Source organism: Dromiciops gliroides, chromosome 5 (assembly GCF_019393635.1).
Source record: "Dromiciops gliroides isolate mDroGli1 chromosome 5, mDroGli1.pri, whole genome shotgun sequence".
NCBI classification, from domain to species: domain Eukaryota; kingdom Metazoa; phylum Chordata; class Mammalia; order Microbiotheria; family Microbiotheriidae; genus Dromiciops; species Dromiciops gliroides.
This window is the reverse complement of record NC_057865.1, coordinates 100691815-100707502: the sequence shown is the minus strand read 5'-3', so window position 1 is coordinate 100707502 and position 15688 is coordinate 100691815. Positions and strand designations below refer to the sequence as shown.

Sequence of the window (15688 nt, the reverse complement as noted above, 5' to 3'; positions counted from 1 at the left end):
TCCTACTACTGCCCACTAAAAGCAAAACAAATTAGTTTAATGCCATCTCTGTGAAAACCCTTTGGACACAGACATCTTATCTCCCACTTTTCCCCTACTTTCAGCTTACTATCCCCCAATTCCTTCCACTGATCCTTTGTATCTGGGTTCTTATTCTTCTCACTTGGTCACACTCCTCAGGATACATTCCAGCTTGTCAGTTTCCTTCTTGATACAATTTGCTCAGAAATAAATGCAATAGGGGCAGCTAGGTGGCGCAGTGGATAAAGCACTGGCCCTGGATTCAGGAGGACCTGAGTTCAAATCCGACCTCAGACACTTGACACTTACTAGCAGTGTGACTCCGGGCAAGTCACTTAACCCTCATTGCCCCACAAAAAACAAAAAACCGCAACAGAAAGAAAGAAATGCAATACTACAGAAGACATCTTATCAAGACACATTGCTGTGGGGCTTTCTTTGCTTCCTCCACTTTGTGAATGCTGTGGATTTAATACTGCTTCTTTTGATTACTTGAGGGTTTTTGGTAGCCAGAGTGAGGGTTCTACCACTCTCCTTTTGCAATACCTGTTTCCTTTTCTGGGACCTTAATCTCCACACTGCTCTGTTGTGAAATTGCCACCCCCCAGGGTCCCTGTAACCTAAGTAACTCTCCCCATTTCAATTTCCAGAAAGGGAAGGCCCCCCCATGGAGAGACCTCTTTATCCCTCAGAAACAGTTGTTCTTCGGTGAGTTTTTTACAAGCAACCCTTCCTTCCCCCAAACATACACATCCTCTTTCCTCAGGGTACTGAAGCCTCCTTCAAAAATCTCAGTTTATGGGTAACTAGGTCCTGAAACTGAAAAATTTTCTTCCTTCTGAGCCCTCAAATTTCTCAGTGTCCCTATCTACCTGAGGAAAATTACTGACACCAAGATTCTAGAGGAAACATTTAAGTAGAACATACTCTTTTGACTTGCAGGTAGGTCTACCCAACCCTTTCCCCCAAGTTCTGTTCCTTTGAACTGTCTCCCTGAAAATACACTGTTGGATACATAGGGGCTTCAAAAATATCCCAAACACTGAGATCCCATTTCAGCATTTCTCTAGAGCATATGTGTGGTACCTAAGGAGAGGGCATAAGAGATAATCAAATATCCCATCTACCCAGTGAATGTCTCTTCCCAATGATATCAACTACCCATTGACCATCTCCACTCTACAGAGAGAAGAAGTCAAGGGAAGTGATGGGTTCTGTTGCCAGACGCTGCTCCAAGTTCATCAATTCCTGTGAGTACTTTGGACAAAGCAGTGAATCCAGACTGAGATGAGTATCAGTGAGAATCAAGAGTTGAGAGCCAATTCAGGGCCAGTTTAATGGGTTCATTCTAAATTTGTTTGCTTTTTTTCTTAACTATTTCCCATTTTCTCTTCTTGTTCCTTTTTCTCTTTCCTTTTCCCAGCCCACCTGCTTTACCAGGAGTATAGTGATGTGGCCCTAAACAAGGAGATACAAAGCCAGCAGAGGCTGGATAGCCTGACTGAGGGGTCCAGCCCAGCTTCACCCCGACAGCCCCGAAAGTCTCCAGTTATCACAGAGTCTTACCTTCGGCGCCTCTCCATTGCCTCTAGTGCCTCTTTATGGCAGGACATCCCCCGAGTACGCAATAGCACCATGCTGCTCTCCATGACTCATGAGAACCAAAAACTACAGGAGGTAATAGAGGGATGGGACAGAAGAAAGAGGGCATCGGAGATAAATATCAATATCATCCCATACCCCTGCTCTCTACCCACCTGAGCGGGCTCCCCATCTGTTAGCTCATGGAGACACCATCTCTGAAGAATTTTAGATTATATTCAAGTTATTACCATCTTCCCTTTTCCTCTCTGCACATATATGCCAATTAATGATCAATCAACCAAAAAGGAAATGTTTATGAAACATTTACTATATGCCAGGGACTGTGCTAAGCACTGAGGGTACAAAGCAATACAGAGACCCTGCCCTCAAGCAACTTACATTTAAATGAGGGATATGCCATATAAATAAATGAATGAAAAAGTAAATAAATATGTGTGTATAGGTATACATATGAACACATACATATAATCTCTGTCTCTGTGTGTATGTATGTCTGTGTGTATATCTATCTGTCTATCTAGTGAGTAAATAGGAAATTGTTGTTTGTCCTTCATTCTTGAAGAGGACCATGATCTTAGAGGGAAGGCTCTAGCAGCTGAAAGGACTGGGAAAGACTTCCTGCAGAAGGTGGCATTTAAGCTGTAGAAGACAGATTTTAAGAGGCTGAGTTTGATCTTGGTTTCTGAATTTGCATTGGAGTAGTCAAGGAATTAAATCCTTTTGCCTGTCCCAATTCCAAACTGCTACTTCCATGGACTAAAGATCCTGTGAATTCAGTTCAATAAGTATTTATCAGTTGGACTTAATGTTGTGCACTGGGCTAATTGCTGACCACTTAAGTCATGTTATGGTCAGTGCACCCTTGTGGAGGGGCAGAGGTAGCCAGGTGGCTCAATGAATAGAGCATTGGGCCCGGAGTCCGAAAGACCTGAGTTCAAATTCAGTCTCAGACATTACTAGCTGTGTAACCCTGGGCAAGTCACTTACTCTCTGTCTTCCTCAGTTTTCTCAACTCTAACCTGAGGATAATAATAAAGCAATAGCAATGAGAGCAATAATAATACCTCCCAGGTTAGTTATGAGGATTCAATGACATAATATATGTAAAGCACATAGAACAGTACCTGGTATATCATAGTTATTTCATAAATACTTGTTTTCTTCCTTCCTTGTGTCTATTGGGGTAGGACCTGCCTCTGGGTGGGTAGATGTATATCACTGAGGTCTTGAGAACAGTTACCTTTTTCTGGAGAAGCTTTTACTCCAGGGTCTCTGGGTTCTCACCTTGACTATGTGAGGGATTCTTTAACTGTTTTCAATTTATCTTCATTTCTGTAGTATTGGGCTTATATGAAAGGGTATTAAGCACCTCAAACTTGTACTTGTTTGAAATCAGTCTCAGAGGAGGGAAATGGATTAAGGGCAGGGGAAAAGAGAATTGCATAGAATTCTATTTGAATGAGAGAGGCCTCTTCCTTAGCCACCCCATCTTTTCCCCATCTCAGTCATTGGTTTTCTTTAGCTTCTTTCTTTTCTACTTAGGACCCTCCCTCCCATCTTTCCCCAGGCCAAGTTTGAACTCATCATGTCAGAAGCTTCCTACCTGCGAAGTCTTCATGTGGCTGTAGACCATTTCCAGCTCTCAGCACAGCTTCGGGCTACGTTGTCCAACCAGGAACACCAGTGGCTCTTCTCTCGTCTACAAGATGTGCGGGATGTCAGCACAGCGTGAGATTTCCCTCCTCCAGAATCACCTTCCATTGTTTCCTCTATGAATGGATGATTTGCAAAAATAATACCAGTCCCTGTTAGCAGTCTTTTACCTATCCTGACCATAGTAAGAATTTAAGGCTTCAATAAGAGATTGCACTTATATAGGATTTTAATGTTTACAAAAGAAGTGTAATTATTATTGCCCATCTTTTACAGATGAGGAAGAAGAATTAAATGACTTGACCAGAGTCATACTACTAGTACTTGTTAGAGCTAGCATTTGAACCTTGATGTCTTTTCCCATTGTATCACATTGTCCCTCAGAGATAAGGATGCTTCCAGATATAGGGAGAGAGGAGAGCAGAGGTATGAGGCATTTTAAATATTGGATTGACCTCTAAGAGATCTGAGCAACTTCAAGAGATGGAATTAAGTACCTGGAAGAGGGAAGTCAGTAGCTTAAGAACAGCAGGATTTGGGGAAAGTACTCTGACTACTCTGTTCAGACCCATATTTCTCCCAACATCTGTTGGGACAACCACAGGTTTCTCTCGGACCTGGAAGAGAACTTCGAGCATGACATCTTTACCTTCCATGTTTGTGATGTGGTCCTGACCCATGCAACTGCCTTCCGGCGTGTTTATCTACCTTACGTCACCAACCAGACTTACCAGGAGCGCACTTTCCAAAGCCTACTGTGAGACCACTTTCTGTGCCTCATCTTGGCATAGGTCCTCCTTGTAACCCTCTTGAACCTCCCAATTTCCAAATTATGCCTGCTTGTGAACAGCCAACTTTATGCTTACTGTGAGACCCTGAACTTCCAGAAGTTTCTAGGCCCTCCAAATATGCATGTCTGTGGCCCTGGTGTGTTTTGTTTTGGTTTTGTTTTGTTTTGTTTTGTTTTTTGCTGGGCAATGAGGGTTAAGTGACTTGCCCACGGTCACACAGCTAGTAAGTGTCAAGTGTCTGAGGCCGGATTTGAACTCAGGTACTCCTGAATCCAGGGCCGGTGCTTTATCTACTGCACCTCCTAGCTGCCCCCTTGTTTTGTTTTTTTAACCTCCTAGTTCTCTATGCCCATCCTCATTCTTCCCACATTATACCTCAGTTCCTTAAGGTAGAGTCCATCCCCTCCCCGTGGTCCTCATTCCTTTGAATGTAGCCTCTCTATTTCTTTTATCTAAATTTCTGTGTTAATGACAGGAGCAGCAACAGCAATTTCCGGGAGGTCCTAGAAAAGCTAGAGAGTGACCCTATCTGCCAACGCCTTTCCCTCAAGTCCTTTCTGATACTGCCCTTCCAGCGTATCACTCGCCTCAAACTGCTGCTCCAGGTAATTTGGGTTCCCTCTTCCCCTCAACCCTACTTCAAGATCCTCTAATCCTGAAGATCCAACCTCTGGTACTTAGTCTCCAGAGTGAGCCTCTCTCAATGTACCAGTCACTTCTCTCAAACCACTCGAGACTCCACGAGTGATGTAAACCTTTTCACTTTTGCCTCTAGCTGTGTTTGTGCCCAACTTTGTCCTCCCCCAACTATTGATTCTCTTCCCAGTCTCTCCTTCCTATTTCCCATGCCATTTTATACATCCTTCCTCCACATCTTTACTTTAAACTGCGGGGTTCCTTTGCCACAGAATATTCTTAAGAGGACACAGCCTGGCTCCCCAGAAGAAGCAGAGGCCACAGAAGCACACCATGCCTTGGAAGAGGTGAGTAGCCCCTAAATTTGTATTTTACCCTTTTCCATTAATCTTGTGGTCTTGATGGTTGGTAAAGAGTGGGAAGCTAATAACCCTTAAGTCCAGTTTATCCCCTGGCTTACAAAGTGAACTGGTCATTCATCCTGTTTACTTGTATCTCTTCCTTACCCATAGAGAACTCTTTCCCAGTCCAGTCCTATGAATCCAAGGCTACAGGGATGAGTGTACTCCTAAAAGACAGTCCAGTTCTCTGTACCCTGAATTTACCATTCTCTTATTCCATGAATGCTGCTCTCACATAAGTGTGATATACTCTCTGTTTCTCACTCTGTGTGTGTGTGTGTGTGTGTGTGTGTGTGTGTATGTGTGTGTCTCATACACACACACAAACTCTGCCATGCCCAAATTTTCCATTTTCAAAAGGCAAGAATGGAGTGGGGGGAGTCTCTACCAAAGATATCCTGTGTCAGGGGAACATGCCCTCATCTCTTTCCTCCAGTCATCCTTTCCTGCTATTTTAAAGAATACAGGAATGCAAAGATTCAATTTCAACTCTTTAATGAAGAGCAAGTTTGTTCTATTTCTACAGATTCTGGGACAAAGGGTTTTCTTAACAACATAGTCAAAGACTTTGGTCATAGACCAAAGCCTTTAATACCTATAATTCTTCCTGTTTCCCCATCTTTTCCCAACATTCCAGCTCATCCGAGACTGCAATAACAATGTGCAGAGAATGAAACGGACAGAAGAACTGATCTACCTAAGTCAGAAGATTGAGTTCGAGTGCAAAGTGAGCCCCCCTGATCTCCCACTGCCACCTTCAGCTTCCAGCCTCTAACCCCAACTCTGAATCTCTGTCTGGCCCTATAGTTCCCAAATGAACTTCTCAGTACCATTCTACTGGCCTTTAACTTTAGGCTTTAGCCTAACCTTTTTTTTTTTTTTTTTTGGTAGGGAAACAAGCATTAAGTGACTTGCTCAGGGTCACACAGCTAGTGTCAAGTGTTTGAGGCCAGATTTGAACTCAGATCCTCCTGAATCCAGCACCTGTGCTTTATCCACTGCACCAACTAGCTGCCCCTAACCTAACCCTAACCTTCATCTTTAGAATTTTTATTCTCCCACTCTGTATCTAGTCCTCTTATCCTTAGAATCCTATCTAACCACCAGTGCATGCTAGAACCTTAAAGTAGCCTGTATTCATGAATCCTGTCCTAAGACATATATCCCATATTCAAATTCAATTCAGAGCATGCTCCATTCCCTTTATCTGCCATCTTCCTTGCTTCAGCATCTTACATATAGTACACAAGTGGTGGCTTGTAGTTAGGAAGACCTAAGTTCAGATCCTGCCTAATATTTACTAGTTGTGTATCTCTGGACAAGTCATTTAACTTCTGTTAGCCTTAGTTTGCTCATCTGAAAAATAGGGATAACAATAGGACCTTACCTCGCAGGGTTATGAGAAGCAAATGAGTAATACTGAGTGCTTTGCAACACTTAAAGTGCTATATAAATATTGGTTGTTATCATCATTATCACTATTATTATCAGGATAATATCCATCCAAATACCATTATATTTCAGAAATCCCTTCCATCCAGATCCCTTCCCAGTTATGCCCAAATCCTAACCCCTGGAATGTACTCTTCATCTGTGTATTTCTCACCTCCAATATCTAAATCTGGTTTGTGCTCTTCTCCAGACTTTGCTCCTCAATTCTTAGTTATGGCACAAGATAAATTTGCTTCCAGAATAGTTTTCAATGAATGTACTTCTGGTAATGAAATTGCTCATTTTGAATCCTTCAATTCCTAATAATAAGCAGGCCCCCAATTTTTTTACTCATGTCTCTAACTTCTGTTTAGGCAAGGGTTAACAGGCTAGAATGTATAGTTAAGTGCTTTCTACCTTTTCCACAATCCCAAACACAGAAACACCCAGCCATCAATACCAAAACAAACAAACAAAAACCAAATTGGGTTCAGTGCTCTATCTAGCTAGTTGGGGGTGATAAAAAGAAGGTATAAGAAAGACCCTAGTGTTTATGAGGGGATTATGGAGGATGTAAGTAATGTGGTCATTGAAGATAGGAGCAGAGGAAAGAAAAGAGAACACAAGAATATAGTTGTGGTCCAGTCTGTGATAATTCCCTCCCTCTCTACTCCTGCTGCACAGATATTTCCACTGATCTCACAGTCGCGATGGTTGGTGAAGAGTGGGGAGCTAACAGCACTTGAGTCCAGTGTGTCACCTGGGCTACGAAGGAAACTGGCCACTCGACCTGTACACTTGCACCTCTTCAATGACTGCCTGTTGTTATCCCGGCCTCGAGAGTCAGTGACTGGCTGGAAAGATGGGGAGGGAAACTAAGTGGGGGAGTAGAATTGCCAGCTTTAGTTGTCATGGGGGGTGAGTAGAGGTGGAGGGATGGTATATATATTCCAGGAGGGATCCTTTTCATCAACCTATTGGTAACTCATGGTGTTATGAGAAGGCACTGTCATAAAAGAGGGAGGAGGCCCAGGGATTAATTAAGCTTCTGTGATGGAGCCACGATTTAGAGCTGAAATTCGGTAATTGACACCGAGCCCAGAACAGCGATTCAATTAGGTATAACCCTGGTGACTCTAGGTATAGCTCAGTGATTTAGTGCCCAAGATTGGGGTGGGGTCCCCCCAGTAAGCAGCATTTTGCGTCAACCTTGATTTGAAAGGCCTTGAAGCTTCATTCGTTCTAGAACCCTTAATCTCTAGGATTCTGTTTGATGGAGTTAGGCTAACCCAGGGGACCGGATCAATCCACTACAAATTTACTTTACCTAATCTCAAGTGGGCCTTCATTGTGACAAAGCAATCCTTCTACAACACTTTAATCAATTCACTCTTCTAGTCACCCCAGGGATTTTTCAAAACCTTTTCATCCCTCTTCAAATTTTCTATAACTCCTCCTCCTCACCCCCCATGCTCCCAAGCTTAGAATGTTGCCTCATATTTCACTAAAGAAACAGGCTATTCATTGAAAGCTCCTTCTCCCCTGTTCCTTGTCTCACATTTAGATACTTCTTGTCACTAACTCCTCTTTCACTTCTGTTTCACATGAAGAAGTGGCCTTTCTTCTTGCCAAGACATTTTCCCTCTACACTAACAAGTGATCCCATTCTATCCCATTCTGTCTGGGAGATTGGCCCTCCTCATCATTTCTACTCTTTCACTAATGTTTAATTGTTCCATTTCTATTGGTTGTTTCTCTATTGCATACAACCATACCCATGCCTTTATAATATTCAGAAAAGCCTCACATGATCTGTCCATCCCCTTTAGTTATCATCCTTTATCTCACCTCCCTTTTATGGCTAAAGTCCTTGAGAAAGACATCTACATTAGTTTCCTCCTATATTTATTCTGAGTCTCTTCTTAACTCTTGGCAACTTTAGCTATTTACTATGCATACAACTTAACTTTTTGCAGTGAATGAAACTTCTACAATGTGTACCCATCCTAATTATCTGACTGCTCCTTCTTAGTCGGCTTTGCTGGATCCTCTTCCAATTCATGCCCTTTAGCCATGATATCCCATAGTATTCTGTATTGGGCCCTTTCCCATTCAATAATATTTCACTAGGTGATCTCATCATCTCTTTTGCATTTAATTATCATCTCTCTGCACATATCTTTCATATCTATTTGTCTATCCCTAATCATTCTCCCAACCTCCAGTCTCACATCTCCAACTGCCAGTCAGACATCTAGAATGAATTGGTCCATAGGCATCTTAAGCTCAAAATTCCAAAAGTGAACTCATCACCTTTCCCCTTAAGCCATTTCCTTTTCCTAACTTGTTTGTATTGAGGGTACCACACCACTACCCCATATCCAATCAGTTCTCAGGTCCTATAATTTTTACCTTCAAAATATCTCTTTTATCCCCCTTTCCTTGCCTCTGACACTGCCATCACCCCAGTATAGTGTGGGGACCAATAACAATTCTTTACAATAGGCACTATTGCAACAGCTTCATCTCTTCAGTCATCAGTTCTACTAAGTGTCCCCCATACCTGAAATGCTGTTCCTCCTCATCTCTACCTTCTACTTTCCTTGACTTTCTTCAGGGAAGGAAGTTCCCCTGGCTTCCTTCATCTTAACAATACCTTCTGCAAGAAGCCTTTCATAATCTCCCTCAATGCTAGTGCCTTGTCTCTGAGACGACCCCAATGTATCTAGTATCAAGCTTGTTCATACGTAGTTATTTATGTGTTATTTCTCCCTTTAGACTATGATCTCCTTGAGAGCAGGGATTCTTTTCTATTTTTTTTAAATATTTTTTGTTTGTTTTGCCTTTCTTTGTATCCTCCATGCTTAGCTGAGTAGATAAAGCATCTGGCACATCTTAGGTGTTAGTTGACTGACTGACAGATCAAATTCAGGCCTTAGGTTTCCCATACTTGGGCCTAAATCTTAGAAATGAGAGGGAAGAATGGTTTAAAGGCTAAATCATCTTCTTGGGTTCAACGTTGATTCAGAGCTTATAAAGTTACCCCGGACCTAATTTCTGGGGTCATGGAGCCTATTGAGTATGATCCCCTGGGAGAACCCAGGCCAAACTAATCTTGACTCAGATTCCCAGCCAGGAATGTGTTTAGTCAAATGACTGCCATTCTGTGACTCATACAAGAATCTGCGGGTTGGGGAAATTTTGTAGGATAGGAATTAAGTGAGAAAGAATGAAGTCTGTGGAATGAGAATGACACCCCTTATTTCTCTACAGGGGCAACCGCTTCCTGGTATTTGACCATGCTCCTTTTTCATCCGTACGGGGGGAGAAGTGTGAAATGAAGCTTCATGGACCACACAAGAACCTCTTCCGCCTCTTTCTCCTTCACAACACACAGGGCACCCGGGCCGAGTTCCTCTTTCGAACAGAGACTCAGTGAGATGGAGATCAGTTACTGGGAGGGAATGAAAGAGGGCATTACTAGGAAGTGGTAGTGAGGCAGGAGCTGACCTAAGAAGCATTCACAAAGCTGCTTAGATTATTTCATATAAATATTTCCATACTTCTCTGTTTCTATCATAGTCGTTGTTGTTTTATAGACAGTAATATTCACTTACATTCATTTGCCACAACTTGTTTCAGTATTCTTCAATTAGAAGGCACTGCACTGTTTCCATTTTTTCATATACCTCAAAAAGTGCTGCTATGAATATCTTGGTTTCTATGGGACCTTGCTTTTCACTGTTGACCTCCTTAGGGTATATATTTAACAGTAAAATCTCTAGGTCAAGGATATGACACCAATAGTGCTGTAGTGTGCCTGTTTTTTCCACAACCCCTGCAACATTGATTGCTACCTTCTTATGTCATCTTTGCCAATCTGCTGGGTGTGAAATGAAAGGGGTTGTTTTGATTTGCATTTCGCTCATTAATAATTTCGAGCATTCTTTCACATGATTGTTTAAAAAATTGCAATTGTTCTTTTAAGAAATATTTGTTCATATTCTTGGCCCCTTTATCTCTTGGGAAATGACTTTACTTTCTGGGTGTCCATGTGTTCTACATATACCCAGTTCCCTTTGGTCAGTGGGCTTTCAAGATAAAGATATTAAATCTACATACTTTTTATATTGAGCAAAAACTTATAGGAGCACTGGCTTTCTATGAATATGTTATATAAACAGATGGTCCAAAGCAAGTATATCTCCTTTGTTTAATGATATTTTTCCTCAGAGTCCTTTGGGAATATTAATATAGTCAAGTCTCAATCATCCACAATATTATTTAGAAATAGTGGCATGAATAACCCAAAAAGCTGAAGTTAACCTTCCTAAATGTACTTGAACTGGGTTGTAACTTTTCTGATTGTATCTTTCTGATGCTATTCTCAAAATCAAATTTTCTATTTAGATAATAACAGCATTAGTTTGCATTTTCAGACATATACCAATTCAGATATAGAAGGACACTTTCCATAAACATGCAAAGGGGTAGGGCAAACACCATTAATGTTTTCTTCAGTCAACAAATATTCATTGAGTAGCTGTTATGTGTTGGGGACTTCAGGGAATACAATGATAAATAAGACATCTCCTAAGGCAAGATGGGCATAAAAATAACTTTAACATGTACTATAGGGGAAGAAGAGAGATTCCATCCTGTTGGATTATCAGAGGAGGTTTTTAGGATGAGATGGTATCTAAACTGGGCATTAATAGAATATTGACAGCAGAAATGGAACAAGTCAGGCATTCCAAGTGGATGGAAGAGTTTGAGTAAAAATCATAGAGGTACAAAATGAGAAATGTATTCAAGGATCAGAAAATATTGTAAGTGAGCAGAGACACCAGAATTGTGAATGAAAAGGCTGGAAAAATATGTAATCAACAAAGTTCATAGCCCCTGTCTGTATAATTGAAAGTTTGACTGTATTCCTACATTTTCAAATACTCCAGCCAGGGGGAACAGTCATAAAAAAGATGGGAAGGAAAGCAGGTTGAACAATTAGGAGCTGACAAATAACGTTATGGGTCAAGTACTTTTCTGACTTCTAATTAAGCAGAGTTCCATACGGCATTTTAATAGCAGTTAGCCTACCCCCTATAACTAGATAGTTGTCCCATCTTCCCACTGCCCCTTTACCCATTTTTATCCCTACTATTCTCCTTTCTCCTCCTTAACCCTCTTATGTTCTAGATGAAGTTGTGACCCAAATTTCTTTTTACAGGAGTGAAAAGCTTCGCTGGATCTCAGCTTTAGCACTTCCAAGAGAGGAGTTGGACCTCTTGGAATGTCACGGTAAGGATAAGGGGACAGGTAAAAGCCGGGGAGAAATTCAGGGAGGGAGAGAGGAAGAAATGTGAACAGAGCCAGAACTGTCACCCAGGTATAAACTGTACTCTGGTTGTGGGGTAAGGGAAGAGGGAAATGAAAATACCCACCTAAGCCAAGAGAATTGGGGTAGGAGAAAGATTCAAGATCCCTGGAGGCCAGGCAAGGCCTGGTGCCAGCAGTTAAGAGAGAAAAAGGTCTACCATTCCAACTGCTCGAGAGTAAAAGGAAACCACAATCAGGACTGAGTCTGAGGCATGGCTATGAATCTTGTCCTCCTTCCTGTTTGGCTCATTTCTATAATAGGAGGAAGGAAGGGGGCATGCCGCTGGTGGTTGGACAATGACTTAGGGAAGGAGCCTCAGGGGGAAGGCTCAACCGTCTTTGGTCATCTCTCTGTCACAATCACCTTCTTTTCTTTGCCTCCTCCACACTTTCTCTGTACTCTAGACTCCCCACAGGTTCAGTGTCTCCGTTCTTATAAACCTCGAGAGAATGATGAGTTGGCACTGGAGAAAGCAGATGTGGTGATGGTGACTCAGCAAAGCAGCGATGGTAAGAAGAATGGGTATGAAGGAGGAGGATAAGGGACAGAGGGAGAGGGTTGTTCATGGAGAAGGTTTAATAAGAGCTAAGTGGGTCGTAGTAGACTTCATGCTAATAGACTTGTTTTTTTTAAATGCCTGAGGACTCAGTATCTATCACTGAACAATATTGTTGTATTCAGGCTAGAAGAGTGGGTGGGGAGGGGTAGAGATGATTCACCTTGCTGGGTGGCCTCCATTTCAGAAAACTCTGTGGTTGAGAAAAAATTCCAGGTCTGAGACTGAGGGAGAGGCTGTCCAGATTCTGGTCTAGTTGATTCCTCTCCCCAGCACCCACATTATCACCCTCCCTCACTTTTCTCCCTCTAGGTTGGCTAGAGGGTATGAGGTTGTCAGATGGGGAGAGGGGCTGGTTCCCTCTGTCACACGTGGAGTTCATCACCAACCCTGATGTTCGAAAGCGGAACCTGTCAGAGGCACATAGAGTCAAGACTGCCAAATTACAGCTGGTCGGACGCCAAAGATAACTGCTACTCAAGGGCATCCTCTGGGGCCCATGGACATGATCACTTCTACAGGAGGGAGAAGTCACCTGCCTCTCTGTAACAGAATGCCTCTGAAAGTCTGGAAACAAAAATCAGCAAGACGGGACATAAGCTTCAGACCTTCCACTCATTGTCCAGTGATGCATGTGTGAATGTGCATGTGCACGCACACACAATAAGGATATAAGGCAAAGGGATTTCGGTGGGGCCAAGACTCTAGGAGCCATTTTTTTAACAAACTATACACACACACACACACACACACACACACACACATATAACACATATATAAAAACTATATGTGTATATATATATACACACACACACATATACATATACACATGTATATATACATGTGTATATATACCTATAGGCATATACACACACATATTTGCATGTGTGTATATATACACAATACATATAGGCATATGTGTGTATAAATATACGCACATGTACATATGCACACATACATATATGTAAATGTGTGCATGCATGCATGAATGTGTGCACCTATACATGTGTGTGTGCACATGTATATACATACATGTGTGTGTGTGTGTGTGTGTGTGTGTGTGTGTGTGTATGTCTGGGAGAACTACACTGGAACCTGAGCCAAGGGGCTCCACTTCTATGAAATTTACAAGTTCCCATGCTCCTAGGTTGATCATTTGGGGCTGGAGTTTCAAATACTTTGTTCCAAACTCCATTATTTCTTCAGCATTCCTTTCCTTTGGGAACCAGCATTATTGGGAAGGAGATTAAGGTGCCTCTAGGGAAGCTGTATGTTGCTATGGAAATGTGAGGGTCATACACTCTCACTCTAATAAACTTGGCACTTTGAAATTTTTCATCCCAGACTCCTTAGCACTTAACATTGTTCATAACATGGCTGGACTTCAGGGAGGAATGTGGGCTCAGCTGCATTTGGGTGCCATGAAGGGCTGTATGTAGGCAGTGGGCGTAGATTGTTGTGGCAGCTGTTGATTCTTGCCTTGCTGCCACTCCCCCAGGGATTTGGGGAGATTCTCTGTTAGCTATGGCCTCAGGAATGTAGCTCTTTCTTGACTCTCTGCCTCTTCCTGTAATGAGTTATGCCAGCTACACACTCATGCAGGCCAATCTTCTTGAGTGCACCAGTAACTGTGCTATAGACAGTGAGAGTTATGTTATAGTATAACAGAATCTCTGGATGGGATGGAAATTCAATGGTTCTCCAGTTCACTTTTCTCCAAAAGATGAATTATCTTTACAGGATGAATGAATCAAAAGCATTTATTAAGTGCCTACTGCATGCCAAGCACTGTGCTGATAGGGATACCAATCCAAAAATCAGAGTCCCTGCTTTCATGGAGCTTGCATTCTAATGGGGGTGGTCCAGGATGGATAACACAGGCAGGGTAGATAAGTCATACAGTGGAAGAGTGGCCAGTGAAGAAAGCAATGATAAGTGGAACAATAGGGGAATCCATTGACTTGTTATTTCCAGAGGTAATCGTAGTGTTAATTTGATTACTGTTTAAGAGGTGGTAAAAAGAGAGGGGCTACTCAAGAGGTTACCATACAGCTGTAAGTTGCTGAGTTGAAGATGGTCCTACTGAAGATAAAGGCATATGGTCCCAAGGTGTCTAGAACTGAGTGGCTTAGCTCCTCTCAGGCATGATTTCTAGTAATCTAGTTTGGAGGGTGGAGCATCACCAATAGCTGGAAATAAAATGTCCTGATAATCAGTAGCCATCTGGCCTCTTGAAGACCTTAAAAGACAGAAAATACCATCTATTAAAGTAGACTATTTGATAAGATACACAGATTTCTGTCTGAGGCTCCAGCAAATATGTTCCCTATCCAGCTAATCTATAAAATGTATTATTTTATACACCTTTTAAATACATTTCTCTAATGTTTCCACATGGACACGGCATGGTACCACAAAGAGAACACTGGATCAAAAAGAAATCTGGGTTCTAGTCCTGTGTGACCAAAAACCACTTATTTAATGTTTTTGAGCCTTGGTATCTTTAAATGTAAAAGTGTCAATTTAGTAGGAAGAATGAGGCACTGCAGGGAATGGAGAGAAGAGGTAGCAGGGAGCAAATGCCATGTATCAGGTGGGGAGGTTCACTGGAGACTCTTGCACCAGAGATTTGGGAGACTAAATGAGTGGAGTGGGAGGCTGTACTGGCGTTTCTTTGGGGTTAAAATAGGAACTGCAGTTAACCATGGTATTTAGGAGAGTCAGTGGGAACAAAGCTGATGTATTCTTCATAGATCAAGAGCACTGTAAAGCATCCCTGAGGTCCAAATCCCTAATTCTTCAGATAACAAAACGGGCTAGGGAAGGTTCAGTGACTTGCCCACAGTGGTCACACAGGTAGTAAGCAAAAGAGACTATAAACCCAGCTCCTTTGACTCCAGAGCCTGCTCTGGCAGACTAGCCATTCCTGGTAATCAAGTGTGGAGACAGTGGCTGATTGCAAGCAGAATTTTCATTTTTGTCTAGGGGAAATGCAATGGTAATCCCGTAATATTGCAGCCTAGGACTTTCTCCCATCATGCCTTGATTGCGTTACGTGTATATAACCAAATGAAGGATGGGCTGGGGAGGGGTCAGTTCTTGGATGGCGGAGGGTCATGGTTTATGTTGCCTGAGAGTACACACACATGCTGTGTCCTGGGATGGAAAGAATAAAAATAAATGAAGCTCGTTACCAAGATGCCTCTCTTAGCTGCCT

The 15688-nt window shown here is 42.2% G+C and overlaps 1 protein-coding gene across 1 annotated transcript in view; it reads left to right on the top strand.

The window, feature by feature from the left end:
• ARHGEF5 (Rho guanine nucleotide exchange factor 5) overlaps positions 1-13259 on the top strand; it is a 28312-nt gene extending 15053 nt beyond the window's left edge. Inside the window, exons 3-15 of the mRNA XM_043965140.1 lie at positions 672-729; positions 1207-1271; positions 1445-1698; positions 3194-3354; positions 3884-4036; positions 4546-4675; positions 4979-5053; positions 5745-5834; positions 7223-7380; positions 9812-9973; positions 11766-11836; positions 12320-12424; positions 12784-13259. Of these exons, the coding sequence (XP_043821075.1) occupies positions 672-729; positions 1207-1271; positions 1445-1698; positions 3194-3354; positions 3884-4036; positions 4546-4675; positions 4979-5053; positions 5745-5834; positions 7223-7380; positions 9812-9973; positions 11766-11836; positions 12320-12424; positions 12784-12941 (1640 nt within the window). The 3' untranslated portion in view covers positions 12942-13259. The remainder of the gene's footprint in view (positions 1-671; positions 730-1206; positions 1272-1444; positions 1699-3193; positions 3355-3883; positions 4037-4545; positions 4676-4978; positions 5054-5744; positions 5835-7222; positions 7381-9811; positions 9974-11765; positions 11837-12319; positions 12425-12783) is intronic.
• Positions 13260-15688: the final 2429 nt, after the last annotated feature.